The 23,649-nt window shown below is 30.5% G+C and overlaps 1 protein-coding gene across 1 annotated transcript in view; it reads right to left on the reverse strand.

Moving 5' to 3' along the window:
- Positions 1-23,649, reverse strand: part of LOC129233413 (activated Cdc42 kinase-like) — a 77,201-nt gene that overhangs the window by 4,426 nt on the left and 49,126 nt on the right. The window contains 15 exon segments of the mRNA XM_054867443.1: positions 579-648; positions 2,019-2,171; positions 8,538-9,877; positions 9,967-10,148; positions 12,459-12,584; positions 12,667-12,806; positions 14,933-15,097; positions 17,926-18,044; positions 18,942-18,971; positions 18,973-19,008; positions 19,010-19,094; positions 19,174-19,220; positions 19,222-19,315; positions 20,609-20,704; positions 22,738-22,931. Coding sequence (XP_054723418.1) covers positions 579-648; positions 2,019-2,171; positions 8,538-9,877; positions 9,967-10,148; positions 12,459-12,584; positions 12,667-12,806; positions 14,933-15,097; positions 17,926-18,044; positions 18,942-18,971; positions 18,973-19,008; positions 19,010-19,094; positions 19,174-19,220; positions 19,222-19,315; positions 20,609-20,704; positions 22,738-22,931 — 2,877 coding nt within the window.

A 23,649-nucleotide genomic window follows, 5' to 3' on the forward strand; every position in this document is an offset into this window, starting at 1 on the left:
GCACTTGGGATAAAGAAATGCATAAAAATAAAGTCTGCGCATAAAATAATCACGGTCAAAATGAGCAAAAGTTAGCAGGTATGCCTAATTTTTTTTAGAGACTAATAAGAAAACCATTTTCAGATACAGAGGAAGGTTAAAATTGATTGCTCAGACACAAATAAAAGAGTTACATGAATAAATTCAACTATTTTGTTTGGTACGCTCTGTGTTTGAAAAATAAGAATATGATGAATCAATCATTTATTTTTTCAAAGTTCGGTAAAAAAATTTGGCTTCATCTTCATATTAAAAAAAAAAATCTTAATTCTTTAAACATTCTGTGATTTGTCACAATACGCAAATTACTTGTACAAATCCTTTCGGAGAGCCCAGAGAAACCATTAAAAAAGACATGAAAGAATGAGAAATGAGAGAGAGAGATTCAAAATCAATTTTGATAACTGTCTCATGATAGGATTTTTCTAAAAGTCTATAGGTGAGGGATGAGGCTAGATATAACTAGTGTACCAAATAAATGCACACACTTGCCACGCAAAGAAAAAAAAAAAAGAAAATTCAACAATTATAAGTCATACCTCTTTTGCCAACACTTTTTGCATAATTCTAACTTCATCAGAGTCAATTCCTCGAGTACGACCTTGCGTTCTAAAAAAAAGAAGAATTCAGAAACACAAAATTTTCGAAATGATGGTAAATTAAATTAGAAAATTAAGTTTTATTCTTGGAATGTTGTTTCCCTTACATTTAGTTAATCAAGAACTATTATCCAGATTTTACCTTAATAATGTAGCAAAAATACAAAAAGAATGAATATGAAACAGAAACGTGACCTTTTTCAACCTTTAGAACATGTATGATATTGCACATGTTTTGAACTATAACTTATTTTTTGTGCAACATTGTAGGTTAAATGACTACTTATGAGCACGCAACCAGCAATGGGTAGGTTTGTCTTGTATTGTAAGAAAGGCTTTCTCAAGGCAATTGTAGATGAAAACATTTAAATCTGATTTATCTTTCATTGTAGGTTTAATTAAGCAGCGTGACTCGCTCAAAAGGTGAATACCCCCCCCTCCCTGGAATGATTTTAAAATTGAATTTTCCCTGTTTCCTAGTAGAGTCCTTTTGTTCCAAATTTCATCTTAATCATAACATTACTTCTTGAGAAATACCAGTTGCAATGAAGAACGTTCAATTGCACATCTCCAGAGCTATTGACACCAAACTCGAACTAGCTTTTATAACTTCTAAGTATTAGCTCTTGTACCAATTTTTGTTTAAATCTATTCATTACCTCTTAAGATATAGCAGTTACAAGTAATGAGGAAATATGCTTGATTGCTCACCCCCCCCCCCCTCCTTTTAGATATTGCCACCAAAACTGAATCACCTTCTGCAGTCTCTAGAGTAGATATATGGACCAACTTTTGTTTGATTCGTCCTGTCACTTTTTGAGAAATAGCAGTCCCACGTGACACAGAAAACTTTCAACTGCTTCACCCCCCCCCCAAAGAAATTGGCACAAAAACTAATGGGTACCAATTTATTTAGGGGCAGATATGTGTACCAAATTTTGTTCAATTTCATGCAGTAGTTTTGAGATAGAGCGACCAAAAAAAAAAACTGTCACACAGGACACTGTCAAACAGGTATAAAATTTCCAAAAATGGTCAAAATGGACTCGGAACGAATCAAAACGTGCATATCCATCAAAATTTGACTTTTTCATATGAATTCAATACTTTCTTCTATATATAAGAAACAGCAAAGTAGAAAAGCAAAAAAAAAGTGTACTACTGTCATGAAACTAGCTGGATCGTTAGACAAAATGTGCCAAAAAAGGAATATTTTTGCAAGGTCACTGTAACCTCCTACAGAGGTATCCTTGATTACAAGATAATGCTAAAAAATGAGAAAAATATTCAATTCAAAAAAATCTCAATAGAGAAGTTTTCAGAGAACTATTTATAACTTTTTTTTCGGCAAGGGAAAAAGGGAAGAAAATTTCACTTTACCTTCGTGTATTTGGTATATCTAAGGCAAATTCCAGAAGATCTTCACAACTGACGTGGTCGCCTCCCTTATACATTAACTGAGATTCTTCCTCTGGAATATTATCTAAACTGTCAATCTCGGCTTGGATTTCATTTTCGAAGGAATCATCTAAACTGTTATTAGAGGGGAAGAAAACATTAACAGAAGTACTTTAAATGCTAATTACACTAACAAGCAATAAATGTTTTGATTTCAAATTAAATATAAAATAATTAAAAAATATACTGTTTGAAACAAAAACGTTTACAACATGATTTGCAAATACGTTTAGTATAAAATTAATTACAGTTTAAGAAAACCAAGTGGAAATGAGAAAAACTAAATAAATATGAAACAGACTACAATAGAACCTCATTTATCTAGATAATCTTGATTAAATTTGTAGACTTAAAAATTTTATGTTCATATAAATATAACTTTAAACTATGACAGCAAGAGCTTACCTATATTCACAACAAGCATCTACTTTTTATTTTGATCTTATAAAGATTTCATGTTTGTTTAATGTGCTTCGTTGAAACAATACGCATGTTTGAATTAGGAGACTGAGGATAGATTCTTTGTTAAAAAATAATATGAAAAATTACCTTTATATTTTTAATGTCTTGTACACAATTCTATATTATGTTTTTAACAAAACATGATTTTTTATCATAATAAACCAAAAACCTGCTTATTTAAGCACTTGTTTTGCTTATAATGCATATTACAAGAATTTTTGACTTTCTGGATTGCCTTTCATCCCAGTTAGTAGAGAAAATAAAGATTGTACTGTATTCAAAATATTCAGTTGTAAGAAACAAAATTGAAAACTGAAACAGGAATGGTGCTTTTATTTTATGTTACATGCAACATAGCATATAGCAAAATAGAAACAGCAGTCATAAGGAAACAAAATAGTGGACACAAGAACAATAAAAATGCTTCAAAAGTTTTAACACAAAACCTCAGTTTTTATATTATTTTTTGAGATATGAATTTCAGTCGCCCATTTCAACTAGCTAAAAGGGTCAAAAATGACATGAAAGTTGGAGAGCTGAAAATGAGGTTTGTCATACCCAAAACACAAACCTTCTTAGTTAGTGTTTCGGGGTTATAACAAAACTTGGACAACCTAAAGTGTTCTTTCTGGGTTAGAACAGACCTGCATAAATTTTCAGATTTTGTTAAATCAGTGAAGATCAATGCAGATTTGTTTCATTGAGCTGAGTTTAAATGCTGTTAAAAAGTGTTTTACATCAATATGAACATGTTTCTTTTTTTAAATCTACACTAATATTATAAAGAGAGAAACCGGATTTTTGTGGTTTATATGTTTGAGGTAATTTCCAGAACCATCACAGCTATTTGAAAAATTCTTTCAGTACATGAAAAGTGCATTGTAACTGAGTGACATAGGCTATAAATTATGAAATGAGCTTCTGTAGGGAAGGATGATTGGTACCAAGTTGAGTTGGCTTGCTTTTGTATAAGTTTTGCGAAAGCATTTCAACTCAAATTCATGTAGAACACATCCCTTTTGCATTGAACTCCTCAAAAAGATGTAAACATTGTCAAGGTTGAGCCATAACTTATCAGAATCCCATTATGACGCTTTATTTATCAACACTAACTTTGTAATTCATCCAGTAGCTTTTGATTCTAGACTCAAAAACTTCATGACTTTTTATCCCTCGTTTGAATTTTGTAAATGCATTTATTGGCAACAAAATTGCCATGTGACAGATGCAGATGTTAAAATTTCCAGCAAAGCACATTTTATAATTTGTTATAACCGCATTTTCACTTAAAATTAATAATTTGCTTTTTATAAACAACATCTCAACGTGAAAATACTCATCCCCTCCCCCCCCCATTTTCACTTAAAGTATTTCACATAGAAATGAGCCTACACTAATGTATGGAATGATTAGTTATGAGGGGTATTGCAATGAAACTTAATTCTTTCTTGAGTTTGTGGAGAGTTGCTGTTAATGGCTCAGTCATGATAATTTCAAAGAAGATTCTTCAAATGTTACTTTAACATGAAGTTAATATAGAAACAAACGCATTTTTCAAACTGTCATCAATCAAATTTTTCTTTTTTTTAGTATTGAATTAATCTTACTCCCCCCTCCCCCCAAATACATTTTATTTTCCTTACAGCATAATTTCTACATGTTTTTACACCCATACTAAATGTAGCAAGTTGCGTAAATTAAATTAAATACAATGAAACCTCTCTGAGCGGCCACCCCTCCATTCCCTAAAATTTCGGTCGTTCAGAGTGGGTAGCCACCTTCGTTGCAATGACAATATAATTTCTACAACACATAATATAAGCAAGTTTCACACATAAAATGAAGTTTGAGACTTTTCTAAAGAGGAAATAGTACTTTATTTAATTGCTCTTTACATATTTCAAAGAAAGAGTACAATTTGTGCCTACGTTTTTTTCTCTGTAACGATTGTTTTTAAATTTGTTTTTCAGCTCAAAATGTAAATTTCCAACCAATTTATTTGTGATTGCATCGGAAATTTCTGATGAATTTATCTGTTATCCCCAAAACCCCAAAATCACTTCGGTTGAAAATTTAGCTTGCTGACAATTACAAAATTGAGGCTGAATTAGTTTAACCTGAAAGGCACAAAAAATAATTTATTCTAAAAATTACAATTATGCAGGTAGCGAACTTAACAGTTAATTTAAATCAATCTAATTTTAGATTTGATTAAAAAAACGCTAATTTTCAGCAAACTTGTAAACCAGAAGACGTTTCTCTCATTCATTACCCTAAATATCAAGGTACTCCATTGCTGTTTCATGCTTGAAAAGAATTTGAAATCGTGCTCCATTAATACTCTTGCCAGTTTTCCGTGCTTGTATTGCTCAGAGCTTCAATACGTTCTTCGAGATTCATAAAACTATTCTTCAACAGTGTTGTTTGCAACCCAGATCAATCACACACGCACACTGACCAACTAATAAAATCAGCAAGAGTGACATTTTTACTCCAAAATTATTGGAATTCGTTAACAGCCAATAACACTTCTCCTCCTTAAATGAAAGGCTGTATATTAGAAACAGGAAGAGAATAAATTTTCCTGAAAAATGGGATGCGTGCACTCACTTGGCAGCCGTTGTGAGGGATGTTTTAAACATTAAGTCTACGGGCCAATAAATCTGTGCCACAAAAAATGACTATATAAAGGGGTGGCTACTCAAAGAGATACTACTTCACTGTATTATTTTTCTTGAAGGTAAAATAGTATAAGGAAAATGTGATGAGAGTCGAGTAATTATACAAGGCATAAAAAGTGATTTTATAAGAGAACCTTATCTGATAGAAGTAAATGGCTTAAAAATTTGGATTCAGCACATTGACACTACAAAATATCACACTTTTTGCTTCAAGGTTGCAAAACAAACAAAAGGTTGAATTCATACACTAGTGTTGTTTTACAAAATTCTATTTCAATGCAAAAACAAGTGTATAGACAGACAAACATCCAGGTGAAAACAATTTCAAAATAAGAATAATGCACTCAACCATGAATTTTCAACACAAGAAGAACCATTTTGTCCAGTTACAGAAATAATAAAATAAAAAAAGGGCCAAGAAAAATGATATTTGTAACTAACAACTGATGCAGCAATAGACCACATTGAAAAGCAACAAATTATTCTTTATAGAGCAGACATAAAACATTCTAAGAAAAATCTATAGCATTTTGTAACTACAGTAATTCTCAAATGCTTTCATCAGTAAATGAATCGATTAATTCAGAAAAGGTATAAGTGGTCCATCGGATGTACGCTCTTTCTGAAAGAAACAATTCAAACAATGTCAAGAGAGAAGCTCTAAATAACATTAAAAATTTCCCTTACATTATAATCTCTTTTTTTTTTAAAAAATAACAAACAAACAAGTTTTTTTTTGTAAAAAAATAAAACTTCCATTTCAATAAGGAAATCATAAAAATGTATAATGAAGCAACCAAGACTCAAAAATTTTAAAAATACTCTATGTAATCAATCATGTGTGTATTGAATGATACTTGAAAAAATAAAATTATGTGACTGTTTAAAGTATTTATTTACAGTTAAGAGATGTGAAAAAATATCTTCTAAAGATGAAAAGAACTTTTATTTAGTATATAAATCATCCTCACATTTGATTCACACCATTATAACTTGTATATAAGGCACACAATTATTGATGCCTTTTCACAAAGCTAAGCTAAAACTTTCATCTGCCAATTCAAATAAGTTGTATAGTAATTCAAAAAACTGCATGATGTGTTTAGTTAAAAAATGAAAGGAAACACAATTTTCCCCCTATAATTAATAGACAATATTAGAAATTAAGATTGATTTAAAATTTGATATAGTATTACATAACTTAAAAATGTTGTTTATCTCCTATTACTTTTAAGGGTTTTCAGCCATTTGTTGAATATATCCTATTCAAGAAGTTGCATAATTATACAACAGGAAAGAAAACTCCATTTAGAAAAAGTGTGCTTATTGCAGTTTCATTTTTTAAAAATTAGTAATGCATTTAATATTTAATTAAGTGTACTGATCAAAGAAATAGTCTAGATCAAAGAACTTTTGAAAAGTTTCTTATTAAAAAAAAATCCTTACAACATTGGAAAGTTTTACATGAAATAAAAGGCACAATCTTGAAATTGTTGTATGAGCAACTTTCTCAGCTTTAAATGAATAATTAGGCACAAATAGAGTAATTATTTCTTAAATAAGTATTGAGAAACTAATGGACAACTTACATTCATTTATTCACAGTCATCAGGCAAAGCAAACATTCTAGTTAAGTCATTTTATTTTAAAGCGAACGTGGAACAAAAAAGTAACGTTTTCAATTTCAAAAATAACATTTCACAGACGGCTCTATTTATTTCTAAAATGTTATTCAATCATCAAGTATCTTCCTTTATTGTTTTTGCCTGGAACAGGCTTTTTTTATTTTAAATACCGCAGATTTTAGATAAACAGATAATGGAGATCATGTATGAAATTCTTCAACTTTGAGTAAGACACCACACAATTTTATATGGCCATGGATTTTTCTCCAACTAACATGATTGCTCTAAAATTTTTCAGCTGCTTTACTCATCTCACACTTAACAAATGTTTATGATAAAAATGTCATTTTTGATTTAAATTTCACTTAATTTCCCATTTAACAGATGTCTGTCTTGAGAATGTTTTATTTTTTAATTCTAAAGTAAAATACATTCTTTTAAATATTCCTACATTTTAATTTTTAAATATACAGCCCCTTCATTTTGTTGTTGTATGTTGGCAAAAAAGAGAGAGAGAAAGGGGAGAGTAATCAATATTAAAGGGGGAGAGTATATCACTTTTAGTAATCTCAGTTACTTAAGTCACATATTTTTATCCTTTCTTAAACACTAGATTAAAACCTAGACAGTGTTGATGGCTGTGACACACATAGAGGGGATATACATGGCATCTGGAGAAACAAAGAATGGCATTGAAATGTTTTTGTTCACTTTGTTTGAATACAAGCTTTTTACTTTAGTCAAAAGGATTGGAAAAAATTAAGCGTAAAATTGATATTAAAAAGCTATCAAAATAAAGAAAACCGAATATTGACAAGTTTAATTCAAGAAATTTCAACAGATTAACTAATTTATATTTTGATATGAATGAATCAGCATCCTAGAACTATATTGTTCAGTACTGAACATTTATTAACATTAATTACACATGAGCAAGTCCGTAACTTTTATTCCAGTGTTATTTAGTAAACTATCATGCCTTAGGTTTATTATAAAATAGTAAAAAAATAAATAAATGATTAATTAAAAAGTTAACTTAATAAAGCTTAAAGAGAAATTTAAATGAAGACATAAATTCTTTTAACTATGAAGAAACTTGAACTAAACATGACATGTATTAAACATAGTTAAAATGTTCTTTTAATACTGAACACAACAAACTAAATAATTGCAAAAATTTGTTTCAACACTAAACAATACATCAAAAGTAATACTGAAAATAATGTGAGAAAGGTATTTTAAAGTACTTTTATTCGAGTTTGAACACTTGGAAATTTTCTGTATTTTTACGCTTGCTAGAAACATTCTACATTGTCAGGTTTCACTATTTAGAGAACTGTCCCTCCAATATACTAGGTAATCTATTTTTTTTCAAAGTTAGTTTCAACTTCTAATTTAATCATATTGATGAACTATGAAGAAAAAATGAAAACAAATTATTGAAAAATACAAAACTGATTTACATTTATTTCTCCTTTTCTTTCTCTCTCTCTCTCTCGATTGTAACTATGTCATTGATCAAGAAAAAGTTTTGGAATTAAAGAAATTAAGTGAAAAATGTTGTATTACCACCAACCAATAAAAAAAGAGCAAAGTACAAGGTGGTGGAATCACAGTAGCATTTAAACATGAAACAAACAATAAAACAAAATTACACACAAAATGGCACTCACGTAAAAGTCCTTGCTGGTTTAGGAGGAGGCACTGCAGTGTTGTTAGTAACAGACACTGTAGCAGTACTGCTAAGACTAGAAAGATTTGAATTTGCAGCATCTAGCAATGATAAGTCTGATTGTGGTGGCGTAATATCACTAGATCTATGCTCAGTGCTTTCAGAGGACGATGAAAATGATTGAGATGGCACATCAGGGCAGGAAATTTGTTTTCCTAAGCTTCGACAGCTGTCCAATGTTGAATTAATTACTCCGGGAAAAACCAAAGGATGTTTTCGTTGATGATGCTTCAAAACAGGTAATGGCTTAGTCCTATCTCTAGGTGGTAAGGGCAGTGGATTAGGAAAAGCATCAGTTGAACTTTCACTACAACTGACATTTGTATTAGTACTTGAAGAGTCACTCTGGTCTTCATTTCTCACATCTGATGAACCGTCATCTGATTTTGGAGAATTGCTGGAAGCACTGGGGTCTTTGGCATACCTTGACACAATATTTGGCCTGGGAAATGTTTTAGGAGCTTGGGGAGGAGGGGGTGGTGAACCAAGAGTTGATCTGGTGCCATTTACTAAGGAAGTACCATTGCTAGCAGCAGCATTAGCAGCCAGCCGTGCCACTGTTGCAGTATGAGGAGTAGCAGCCCTTCCACTATTAGGAATTCCATGTTTGTTACCACGCACTTTAGGACGCACTGGAACTCCACTCCTAAGCATTCTAAGAGGATTATTATCAACTGCTTCTGACTCGGGATCTGAAGAATCTGTTGCATGGTTAGAGGCAGGTAAAGGTTGCCTAGAACGTGACAGACTGCTCTCGATAGTTGGTTTTGGAGCAACAGTAGGAGGTAATGAAACACTCCGTTCAAGTCCACTACCCTTTTGCACAAGTGAATTATAAGCTTCTTTAGCTTCATCTGTGATGATGTCTTGTATATCTGGAATTGCTTCAGCTTCCTCTGAGAAGTTTCGCCTATCAGCTTTTGGACTAGTCTTAAATTTAAAAGAAAACTTTCTTTTAAATGGCGATGTGGGAGTTTTGGGGCTATCTAAAGGAGTATCATTATCTGATCTACTCTCCAGATCTAAAAAACTCTTGCTAGCAAGTTCTTTTGACAATGCTATTGCAGAATCAATGGTATGTTCATCAGCTGAAGAAATAGGTTTCACCAAAGCATGCTTCTTTTTGGATCCATTCCTTCCAACCTTTGTTGTTATCTCTATTATTTCACTCATTACAGAGTTGTTGTCATTGGAAGGTGCTTCTTCAAAATTCAGTTCTGGTTTGGTTGATCCTAAAGCTTTGAAAACTTCGTCCATAAGAGATGGGCCAAAATCTAGGGACTGAAAAAATAAATATGATTAATATATGCCAAGAATATTTATTTATGTTAAGTGATTTCAAACCCAAAAGCAGAAAAAATTAAATTTACATCAAATCTTGAATTTTCAATCAAGCCAAAGTCCTCTTCATCACTGATTTCATGATACTCATGATCTGTAATGTTGATTAATTTATCACCATCTTTGTTTGTTTTTTTTGGAGGTGCATCAAGAGTACAAGGACCTAAAGTTTCAGTTCCATTTTGATCCAGTGCAATTTCCGGCCAATTATCTGAAACAATAAGCACAAAGTATAAAATATTGAGTTGTTTAAAATATATTCTATAACATAATCATAAAACTAAAGTTAATCATTAGATGAAGATACAAAATCAAATTTCAATTTTAAATGCTTTGAAAGGAATTTTAAGTGCTACATAACTTGCAGTGACTGACAAAAAAATATATGCACCAATAGCAAAAAGTCACATTTTAAAGAATTTTGCAAAAATTTGCTAAGAAACAATTGTTCTGTAAGACAAGATAAGCTTCAGCTGACATGTTTCAGTAAAAATTAAAGCACCCATGCATTTAGAGCACCAACAACAAATTAAAGAAACTAAACAATAATTTTATATATTTTTCTGAAAGTATTACTCATATTCACAAGGCTATAAGCATTTCTTTCAAAAATATTAATTTTTCTCACATGTGTTAGGCTCATAACATGCAGAATTTTTTGTTCTGGCTTACCAAACTTTCATAGAACTTGATAGCATGCAGGAAAATCATTATTATACCAGAATTTAAAATGAAAATTTTGAAAATTTGATGAAATATGAACATTTATAGCAATTAATTTCTCACTGAAATGGCATGGAAGATAGTAAATTATAACTTTCAAAATTTTGTAGTCAGATTTGCCCAACTTATAAAAAAAAATCTAGTTCACTATCATAAAAACTTGTTGGCGACCTAGTAAGCCGAATAGGCAACAAATGGTATGGGATCATTTGCAAATTTGTAGCACTTTCCTGCAATCATTCAGCATGATTCATAAATAAAAACAAAAAAAAAAAAAAAAAAAAAACAGGTTTTTTGTGAACGATCCCTTACAATTCATCGCCTGGTCAAGAAGAATTGAAATGTGGCTCATTAGGTGGCCAATATGGTTGTAAAAACGGATTTGATGTTCCACTTAATTGTTTGGATTTCATGCAAAATATTGCAATTTTGTAGATCAGTACCTTTTGTAAACTTTAAATACAATATGATAACTGATCAATTCATTTATCTATTTATTTATCAATTTGTGTAATGTAATGGAGCATAATCCTACTGTCTTGTACTTGACTCATATTTTCAAAATCTTATGACAGCAATTAAGTAAGAGAACTAAGCCTTTTTTTTTTGGTAGAGCATTAGAAAAGACGAATTTTTAGGAAATAATGAAAAAACAGTGTGTACAATTTTGCCAATGGTAAATAATAAATAAGATGAGATAAAATGCAAAAAGCTCTGAAAGATATTACAATATCAAGAAACAAATAAATGTCACGAATCTGAATTTTGCTCAGTTAGTTAGAACATATTTGGCAGAGAGAAAAAAAGGGATGTAAGTGGACTTTATGTTTTGAGAAAAACGTATTTGTTCAGATCCTAGGTAGGCTTCCATTGAATTTTTTTTCTAAATCATGCTATATTAGCAGAGCCTACTAGAGCTACTAGAACTTGCACGAATGCCAAGGGGAGGTGCTCCTAGTATTTGTACAAGTTTCCTTGAAATTTTTAATTTTGCACTTTTATTCATTTGCTTCTTAATGGATATTGATCTCCAGTTTTATTTTGACAGTTATTTGTGTCACCAGTACCAGCAATATCGAAAGGAAGGGAAAATTTAAGGGTACTAGCAGTAAGTAATTCTATGTCAAATAGCAAAGATTTAAAACTAGTAGAGACTGATATGCTTTAATCTGACTTATACAGAAGTTCTTAGCAAAAGAAAAAAAAAGAACATCCACAATTGGCATAATGGGGTTGTTACCTTGTCAAAAGTACTACTTTTAGTCAATGAAATTGAACGAATAAGTTAGAAAAAAAACATAAAGCGAGAAAAAACTTTATTTTCTTAACGTTTAATTTTTAATTAAATTTTTAAAATGTCCGATTTTGGAGGTAAAGCATGGTCCTTATGACGTCAAAAGTGATGAACTTTGGCAAGCTACTCCACTGGTGCACTGAATGGTTACTGCACTTCCAGATTATGATAATTAAGAAGGGAATTAAATATTCCGCTCTACGCTTGCTATCAACCCTATTGTTGTCAGTACATGTGAGTAAAGATGCAAATTAAATATTGCACTCTATGCTATTGGCATCAGTGAATGGCATTTCATCACTTGTGATTTCATGTGTAGAAGCATGAAGAATGAAATTGAATCTGTGCACCAATTAAAATAATTGTTAAAATTAAACTTTGTAAAATTATTTAAAAAATGGTTACATCCCATGGTTTTAAGCGTGCTCTTTCAGGAAAAAAACTTTTAAAATTTTGGAAACATTTCAATTCACATTTTCAAAAAATATAAATTAAAGAACAAACCTAATGAAGAACCACTTCTTCCATCAGAAGCACTATACTTTTTCAATAGAGGAATTTTATCAGACGAATCGGTTGACAATGTTGTAAGTGTTGGGCTAACATTTTCTTTGTCATCTTGAGGTTTATCTGTTATGAAATAAAGTTACATAATGAGATATATTTTAAATGTATTTTAATTGAGAAAATCTTGTTAAACCCTGATACTTACAAGGGGTAACTATTTGCTTTGGTAATTCTCTATAATTTTCACCTAAAAATGATATATCTCCAAAAAATGCTCCATCTAAACCCACATGTCCCGTATGCTTAAAGTCACCTTGTGGCCTGGATATCATATCTGTTCTTAATCTGCGAAGGAAAAAAGAAACATTCTCACAAGTTTGTAAAAGCTCGAATATAAGCTTTTTGAAAAATTTTGCCAAAAACAAAATATTTGAGAGATAAATTTTTATTCACACAACATTTTACTTTACTGCATACAAATGCATCCTTTTTTTTTGTTGTTGTTTCAAACCAATTTCATCATACATTTAATAATTCGTAAAATAAATAACAAAGGTATTTAGTTAGCAGTCCCAACGTTGAAAAATTTCTACTTTTTGTAATCATTTTGATAATACTTACAACCTGAACTAAGACCTTTTCTAAACTTGTAATTTTGATAAATTTAACCCCTGCAACAACATGAAAATTTAAATTTTTAGTTAGTCACCAGATTCCGATAGACACTTAGTTTAGTAGCCACTTTATCCAGGACTTTTTTTTGATGAAAACACTGGCATAACAGCCCTAATTGCAACATTATACAAGTATGAATATTTATTTTTAAATGGAATAATGAAAATTTTAGAATTTATGTTGCATTAACTATCAGTTTTTGTAAAAAAAAAAATTAATTAAATTGTACATGTGATTTTCTTATTAGTTTGCGATAGGGAATAAATACCATGTGAGAACTTGGGAATTGTTTTTACATCACAAACTGAGGGCAACAAAATAGAAATGACTCGTTAAAAAAATAAATGAATGAAGTAATGCTTTTCTGTGACCGGTAGGGTTTTTAATAAATAGCTAGTTGAATATTTTATTTAGTGCACAAAGCTAGATCTTGACTCACCAGGTGGCAAGTGGCAAGTCATTATTTTTAGATCAACCACTGCATATGCTTTCAACTAAACGTTGACTTGTTTGACTAGTAGAAAAGGGGCATATAAAATAGAGCAAAAACAAAGATTCAAAGCTCTAATAACAAAAATAAATACAGTATACTCCCGATTATCTGTGTGCGGATTATCCGGTTTGCGGCTTATCCGTGCATAATTTTGGAATCACACTTTTCTAAAGCTTCGATGATGTTATCGATAATATCGATAACATCATTGAGGAAGTTAAAGAAATCGAAGGTTTCCAATCAGTTGACGCTGAAAATGTCGAAGAGTGGTTTAAAAGCGACGAATGTGAATCAGGATTTCAATGTCTAACTGACGAAAATATCATTGAACTTGTTATTGAATCAAATGCAAGTGATGATACCGAAAACGAAGATGAAGAGCATGAAGAAAATACAATTTCACATTCTACTGCTCTACAATCTGTGGAACATTTATTGGATTACATGAGTGAAAGAAGTTACGATTACGGAGAAATAATTGAAGTAAGAAAAATTCGTACGGACATACGCAACAATTTAAACAAACAAAGTATCACCGATTTTTTTTAAGCAATACATTTCAAAGAAAAGTTCCTGGTTTGTGTGAGTATATACATAGTTTTTTCTAATTCCCCCTTAAATAGTTACCCTGCATATTCCTTAAATGATTTTTCGGATTATCCGTGCTACGCCGCCCGGTGATTAGCACGGATAATCGGGAGTATACTGTATGAAGTTAACAAAAAAAGTTTAGATGATATACAGTTTAAACTGAATTCAGGATAGGTTTTTTTTTTCCTTTTTTAAGAATGCAGCCATCAAATATTGGCTGCTATTTTTTTAAATTCAAACATTTCTCCTCAGAAATCAGAAATTCCTAAACTGCAGCCACTCATAAAATTGCTACTCCAAACAGCACTAATCAGAATTGATAAAATCATCTTTTGTTTGTTGCACAAAGTTAATTCTCAGCTAAAACTTACTGTAACATGTGTTAACAACATTATCGATTGTAAAAAAAAATGTATAATATGATACATTATGTTTAATAAACAGTGCTGTAACTGGAGGGGAAAAAAGGGGGGAACTTGTCTTATTAATAGGAATAAGTCATGTAAAATGATCAGTTTATAATACTTAAGTCAGCTCAAATAAAAAAAATATATAAAAAGATGGCTTGAAAGCATTTAATATTACACTTACTTTCTTTTTACATTAAAAAACCAAACATTTGGGGGATTAACCCCTCTTCCTTACCACAGCACTGTTAATAAAATATGAAAGTAAAGGATTGTTTTAGGCTAAAATGTAAATCTATTCTTACCTCCTTCGACTAGCATAAATTCCAGATTTTGAATCAGCACGTGAAAAACTGGGTCTATTAGTAGGAAAATTAGCTAAATAAGCAACAGTATGAGCTGGATTAAACAAACCAGTTTTCCCATTATTAAGAACACCTTTCCACAGATTCGAATTTTCTGGTAAAGGCCTAGAAAGTATCCAAGAAAATTTTGTTAAAAGCATTATTAAAAATCATGAACTAATATAAGTAGCTGTTTATTTAGCAATAAGAAGGGAGTAATTGAACAGCATTAAAAATCATGAATCATTTTACACATATACTCAACATATATTTTGACTCTACTTTCTGAATATACCAGGGTTGGCAAAACCCTGGGTTTTTTTTAAAAAGCCCATGGACCCAGGGTTTTTCGGGTTTTTTTAAATAAAACCCAAAAAAACCCGACTAAAGTTGGGTTTTTTTAAAAGAAATGTGAGTTTTTTTTGTCTTTTTTTATGGAAAATGTGGGGTACTTGTAGCATATTGTAGCGTAAGTATATGGACAAAGTGCAAAAATTGTTTTCGTGTAAAAACAGCTGGAAAACTAGTTAAAATTCAGCGTTTTCTGAAGAAAAGTATAAAAGACGAAAAACCCAAGAATGGTGAAGTTTCAGATTTTTTAATTTTCATTATTACTAACAGTTAAGGCAAAGTTACTTCTCGAGTGATAAAATCGATTGTTCGTTTTTAATTACTACACTTTTTTTTGCATTTTACTTTATTGTATTTCATTTTGTTATGCAAAACTACTGTAGAACCTCAAGTAGTTTAAATCTCTTTTTACTGAATTCCAGCTTAATCAAGACATTTCTTTGAATTTTATCTTGCCTGTTTTTCTATTTCTGTGTACATATTAAACTTTTTCGTAAGATAATAAAAATACTGTACCTGTTCTGTTTTCTGTCGACCGTTTGAAAAATCTGTTTATTTCTAAAAAATATACCTTGTGTTTATTCGAGATTTGTGACGTGTTGGTTAGCAGAAAATAATTTACATGAAAGCCTTTTAACTAGATTAGTTTCCTCTGTACAATCTACAAATGTTGAGAAAATCAGATGTGACAGGACTTTGTCAATATAATTTGAGTTATTTATTGATCAGTTAAAGAAAAAAAATTAAATACATTTATTTAAAATTTTTGAAGTATTTTTTTAATGCCGTAAGAGTTAAGAAATACTATTAAAGTTCAAAATTCATTTTTTATGTTCATTGTCTGTGGTGAAGAACAAATAAAAAGTTTAAATTGTAAAAGTATTTAAATTAATTAATTTTTTTTAAAAAACTTCCCAGAAAATTTTAAAAAACCCAAAAGTGGGTTAAATAATGGGTTTTTTTAAATGGGTTTTTTCAAAAAAACCCATTGGGTCCAACCCAATTGGGTCCAATTCGGCCAACCCTGGAATATACCTATACTTAATGCATGTAGGTAATTAATTGTTATCCAAATTATCTGACCAACAATTATGTTGGATACTACAAATACTGGTGATTAGATTAACATTTATTGCAATAACAGTGAAAAAGGTGACAAATTGAAATCATGAAATGAAATAAAGGAGAGGGGAGCTCAACAGAGAAAAGCACTGCTACCAGAAGTCTATTGTACAAGCCCAAACAGAAATCTTAAAACAGACCAGTAGCTGAAGCAAAATTCGGGAAACACCAAAGATCATCGAAAAATTGATTTTTTATAACTACAATCTAGAAAATTTTACAGTAGAAAACTAAATACGCCCCATTTCAGAGTCAGTATTACACTTACAACCAGTTTCTTATTACTAATGTAAAAACGCACTTGAACATATTGTATTTGTAATGAAAGAAATATTCGTAATGTTTCCAAATTTATTTTCCTCACAAAAGGTTTATAAGAACATTTCTTATGACTTTAAAATTGAGATTACATGTAAAGGGTGGCAAGCTCTGTCTCCCCCCTCCCAAGAAAATGTCAAGATCTGACACAGTGTAATTGTGTAGCAATCTTTTAGCTTCTGCTTTCTGTTTTCAATACTCACCATAATCTTTTCAACGCTACAGAATAGAAAGCATATTGAGCAAAAATAGAAATGTATTTTTTAGAATAAATATATGTTTTGATTTGATTACAATGATGTATAATGCACATGGTGTATAATGCATAATGTTGCAAAATGTATTATCCAGAAATTATGTGCTAAAAATTAGTTTGGGACATATAATCACAATGAGTATAAAAGAGCGAAAAAAGTTGTGTGGAGAATATAAATTTGTAGCAAAACAAAAAAAGTAGGAAAAGTATCCAGTTCCTTTTTTTTTTTTTTCAGTTGCCACTTTTTGCCACACTGGCCATATGGCAAGTAAATATTTTAAGATCTACCCCATGATCGAATGTTTAATATGCTGAAGTTTCCGATTGGCAGATTATGGTCTGAAAATAAAGTAGTTTCAAAATTACAGAAATGACTATTATAAAATCAGTTTCTTCAGACAAAATCAATGCAAATTTGTGGCACTGCACTGTATATAAACTTGAAAAGACACACAAGCCACTGTACAATAGCCTAAAAAATTCTGCTCATTTAGCTCTTTGTCGGACTTTCAAAATCAATGTGGCAATTCAGAGAAAATGATTTAGCACTCTTGCTTTTAACTATTTGCTTTCCAATTTCAAATTAGTGAAATAATAAAGTTTTCTAAATTTATGCCTGAAAATTAACGAGCATGGATAGACATAGTACAACATTTTTTGTACGAATGTATAGTACAAAATTTGTTTTTATGAAATAACAAGTCTTGGGGGGGGGGGGGGGGGAGAAAAAAAAAAGAAAAGAAATAAAAGGAAAGAAAAAAAGTTTGTAATATAAAATTCTTAAAACGTTAAAAATGATTTTTTAATATTAATTTAAACTAGATAATTTAGATAGCAGTGCAAAGTATTTTCTTTTAAGAAACATAAAAAGTTTCTTAGAAGAAAATATTTATAGTTATTCATGTACCTTTTATCCAAAACAGTGATTACTTCTCCAGTTTGATAATGTAGCCAATCTTTTTTGGATTTTGTGCCATTTACAACCTCTATTGATTCTTGGACTGCTTGAACTTGTTCTGGTTTGCACTGAAATCAATACTTTAATGTTAGGAAAACAATTTGATATTAAAATACTGGTATACAGCATTTCAATTATAGTATAAAGTTTGTCAGATATTCATGAACACAATTTCAAGTATTAAGCAAGTGTAAAAGTAAGTTTTCACAATCAAAATTGCAACAGAAAGCTAATTTGGGTTCTTAATATCTCTGGCAATTAAATTCATAAAAAGATGAACCCCGGGTTTAATTGCAATCTTTGTGGAAAATTTCAAATTTTTTGACACTTTATTTGGCTTCTAACTCTTAGCCGTTCTGAAGTGATCTCACATGAAAATATTTAAACTGAATTCATCTTTTACATTGATTATTTAATTAAACTGATTACAAATACCGCAAATGAAGACAAAAATTGGTCCCCCTTGTTGTGATTGGCATTAAAATTGAATAAAATTTTGTCTGAACTCTAGCATTACTTCTTGAGATACAGCAGCCACAATGAACGAGAAAGAACACAGGATTGCACCCATACTTTATGAAACACATTAGCACAAAAAAAAAAGTACTTCTCCCTTCCAAAACCTACCAGTACCAAATTTTTTGTACTCCCTACACAATATTATTTGTCAAATTGATGTATGTGAAATCAAATTTAAGTACTTCCTCGCTGCTTTTCAATTTACAAAGAAAAACAACATCTCTTGCATTAATAAATAAAATAATAAACATAATTTAAGAAAAAATAATAATAACAGTGAAAAAAAAATACAACCAATTAACTAGTCTCAGAATATCAGAATAAGTTAGGTAAAAATTAAAAAAAAAAATATTTTCCCAAAAGATTATGAAACATTTAAAAATACATAAACAAATATGTAAAATACTGAAAAGTTATTTTAACTTGACAGACATTTTAATTTTTACCTCTGGTAAAATCAAATATATTTCGGAAAAATTTTGGCCTCTTGTTAGCATCATGTTGCCAACATTTTTAACATTAACGCATAGTATTCTTTCGGACAGCATTCAGGTTGTTCCAAGCGTTGAAAGTTTGGTTCATCAATGGCTTCAAGGAATCTAAAAATAAATAGAGGTTTTTAAATAACGAATTTTGAAAGTAAAACCTAAAATGATATAACTAAAATGTTAAATATACAGATTTAAGCTTACTTGCTGGCCAGTTAATGCAGGCCAAGGTTGAAAATCCATAGCTAAACATTTCCCACAAAGTTACACCATAAGCCCACACATCACTAGCTGATGTGAATCTTAAATAGTTTATGCACTCAGGCGCACACCTAGTTTGGGAAAAGAAAAAATATTTTGAAATCACATTAAGACTTAGTAACAAATATTTCAACTTGATCATTTCAAGATTTCAGAAATTACAATTTAATTAATACAGAAGAACAAATAATAGCTCAATTAAAGAAGACTTGCACTGGATTTTACACAGGTTAATTGACACAGCATGACATCCATGAAACTATGTTATGCCAGCAATAATATTAACCCAATAGTACTAGGAAAACAATCTGATGCAAACTTTCAAGCACATTGTGCCATTATACTAAACACATAGCAAGGAAAAGTAATAAATATTACTTTATCTTAAATAAAATAAATTATATTAAATATATATATACATGTATAATTGTATGCCCCTTTTCCCTCTTTGTTTCTCAATAGCATAAGATAGAGAAACAATTCTTTACATAATGTTTAATGTAAAGCAATGATTGTTAAAGAACTTCAAATGTTTTTAAACTTTTTTTAGTCACTGGTTAAGTTTGCCACTAAGGTTTGGGGAATGGGAATACGGTGGATAACTATCAGGATTGAACAAAACTCCACCTATTTTTTCCAGCAGTTCAATGACTGCAAGCGATCAAACAAGATAGTAACTCATTTACAGCCAATGTACTCTTTGCAGGCCATTTCAATGGCAAATATTTACAAATCCCGAATTGGACAGTTTATTTCAAAAACCAGTCAAGCAAAAGCTTTAAAATTTTAAATAAAGAATTTTTACTCTATTTTTTTAAAAAAAATCAAAATCACAAGGATTACAATATTTTATTTTGAAATGTACACATATTTAGAAACATTTCTTTCAGTAAAAAGTATTGTAGTTGAGATTGAAGCATTTAATGTGCTAATATAACTATTTTCTTAAGATTAAGAAATTTTGTTGATTGACTGGTTTTTGAAATAAACAATTCAACTGTTCAGTATTATTTAGTAGCATCTCCAATCATATAATGTTTCAAATTCAGATGTGATTATTCAAAAATATTTACTTAATGAAAGAAAGAAAAAAAATTAATTTGAATTTTGACATCTTGAATTCAAATTATGTTTCTCGCAATCACGAGTGTGTGTGTGTGAATATAGGCGTGTGTGCTTGCGTATGTGGGATATGGACACAACCTGGCGACTGTTTTCCCTAGAGGAGCAGCATCGGGAGGGGTCGGTTGACGGTGGTGCTGCAGAGGGAGGCAGGGGGAAAATAAAAATCATAGGAACATCAAAAACAGTCAAACGAGAACAATAAGCAATGTGATTGCTCAAACTAGCATGCACAACCTTACCATGCAATTGGCAACTTCAAATTGACATTAAAATTTGTTTGATAGTAATCTTTTCCAACACCAAGTGCTCTAGACAGTCCAAAATCACTAATTTTTTACCTAGGAAGATAAAGCAATATTGTGCATAAACAAGTTAAAAGATTCCTTAGCAAACAAAAACAATAAATGTTTTGTGGCAAAGAAAATAAATAGTTAGGTTGAGTTCAATGAGCAACCGGTTGCTACCGTTTGAGCACGTCGAACGTAAGCTTTGATAAACAATACTGTACATATTTCAAAATGCTTTTGAAGGAAGTTTTTAAAGTGACACTTTAAATAAGGTCAGCATTCAGTGGAAACTTAGTTGTCAAAACAACTAAAAAAGTTTAAATACATTTCTATTCATGTAATGAAACAACAACACTTCCGTAACTATTTAGCAGTTTATTAAGTAATTTGAAAACAAATACAGAATCATGATAAAGTCATGTCCAATAACTATTCAGGAAGGAAATGGCCATTCCACCGAAAACAGTAATTTTGTCCCGCACGGTCCTGCTGACGCCTTAAATATTTCATTAAAAGTAATAATTTAAATGAATAATGAACAAAATTTTGTTGCGCAAAAAATTTCAAACATATGTGTGGTTTCTGAAGCAAAGCATTTGTAATTACGCTTTAAAATTATTATTCATACATGAACCGTCATGTGTTGGGACAAAATGGCTACTTTTTCGTGGAATGGCCCCTATGCATAATTTTTCCAATGGTTTTAAATTAGTATTTCTCAACAAATGAGATATGTTTCCTTTACATTGGAACATTTAGCTTTCAAAACCTACAATTGGTTTTGTCATTGCTATAGAATAGACCAAAAAAAACCCAACTAATTCATACAGCGGATTACAACAAGAAGTTGACTTTGGATGTCCCACAATTGATGCATATAAATATATTAAATAAATTTTATTCTTTAAAATTATAATAATACAAATATAACTGTCAGGAATACCTTTGTATCAAATGTAAAAATTTTAAAATGTTGATCAAATTATATTCCTCTGATTGCCTCTCACATGACGATGTGCTGAATAGCCCTTTTTGACTTTCTAGACTAGTAAATTATTTACAAAGAATTATAAGTAATATTTACATGAGTATGAGATTAGCAATTGGGGTGAACTTCTTTTGTGTATCAAACCTCCCGAAATAACTATTATGGACTATTACAATTTGTCTTATCTTGTCTTTTGACTACTCTATATACTTTCAGCAGGGATATGGACTTTCAAACTTTGAAATGGGCATGGTGGTCTGCAATTCAGTCTTTTAGGAATCGCTTTTTAATAAAATGCACTGTCACTTGGAGATGGGGTATGGAATTTTTGTTGTTGCGCTTAACTTAGAAAAAAATTAGGAAGTTGTTCAGCTGCTGTAATTTTGATACATCACGAGAGAAACTCATAGGTACTTCTACTTTTATACAGTTTATGCATTGATTATGCTCTTTTTTATGCACATTTCTACTGATTTATACAATCAGTTTTTAAAACTTGTTGCCCCATTGCTTAAAATAATTAATACAAATGCATGAAAAGTGATATCAAGATCAACAATTTTACAAGCAACAGAAATCTCTACAACAACATTCGATTTCTAAAGTAATTTTTCACACAAGCATATTTTGAACACAGAATTAGTTTTTTGATGGATATATAAACAATAAAACAACATTTAAAATACTGACATAATAAGTCAAAAATTAGAGAAGACAAAAAAGATTTGGAGAGACTGCTGCTATCAACAATGCATTGCTTAAATCTAATTTGCCCCATTGAAGCTTTCTAGTTCCTGTATGTGATACAAAAGAGTAAAATACTTTTAATAGAAACCCAACAGATACATTTCTCTTTAAAGTTTAGTTCACAATTTATATGAAAAGAATAATTTGTACTTCAACTTTTTGTAATATGTAAATAAATATTCAAATGAACAACAAATACAAAATTACGGCCAGAGGAAAAGAAAAAGAAACTGCTGAAGTTTCCTATAAAATTAAGGTTAAACATCCTACATTTCACACCGTCAGCAAAACTATTTCCTTTTCTTTCTTTATTTTTATTTATTTACTTATCTTAAAAGAAATAATTACCTTATTTTTTGCAAAAACTAAAATATTTCTTGCAGCCAAATCTCTGTGAATAAGTTTTTTGTTTTCCAAATACTGCATTCCATCACAAATCTGAAGAGCAAATTCACAAAGTGAAATAACTGGAAAACTTTGTCTCAAAGCAGGCTCTTTGAGGCACTCCAAAAGGGATCTAAGTGGTGCAAGTTCTGTCACCTGCAAGAATATTAAAAAACTATACATTTATAAAAAAAATTTCATATTAATTTATTGTAAACACATCAAAAGCGAGATCTGAAATACCTACTTTATATTTCACTGTGAGTTTTTTAAGCTGTCTTAATAACTGCATGTTATAATAAAGAAATTTAAACTGAGTGTAAAAATGTAGACTGAATAAAGAACACAGATTCAAGCTTCATTATAGGCACTTTGGCAGACACGGTACTGTAAATAATTAGGAATTAGTCCACATTGTGACCAGGTCCCTTTAACTTGAATTTGATTTTAATATTTATTTACATTTTTTCAGGATCAAAATGTCAGACTGTAAACAATTTTGGGAATTGTTTTCAAGCTATGAATGCTAACAGGGGTCGATCACGGTTTTCAGTTTTAGGTCTGCATTTTGTGAAAAAAAAAATTTTTTTGTGAACTTTTTCCTTTTTGTGAAAATTTTTTTTACTGACAGCATGTTCAGCTGTCAGCAATCTAATATGAAATCCCTTTGACCTAAAAGACTTCATTGAGAATGACTTGGAAGTTGGAGTTTTTTTACTGATATTTTGCTTGCAGAGAAATTGATTGAGCTTAAAAGCGATGAAAGAAGCTTTTTCAAATGAAATTTCGTGAAAGCTCTAATTTTAAGATATGAAATTTTGTGAAGGGGCCGCAAAGCGAACCCAATTTGCCTCTGAATCAACCGTGGCTAATA

This window comes from Uloborus diversus, unplaced genomic scaffold, assembly GCF_026930045.1.
Source record: "Uloborus diversus isolate 005 unplaced genomic scaffold, Udiv.v.3.1 scaffold_393, whole genome shotgun sequence".
In the NCBI taxonomy this organism is placed as follows: Eukaryota; Metazoa; Arthropoda; class Arachnida; order Araneae; family Uloboridae; genus Uloborus; species Uloborus diversus.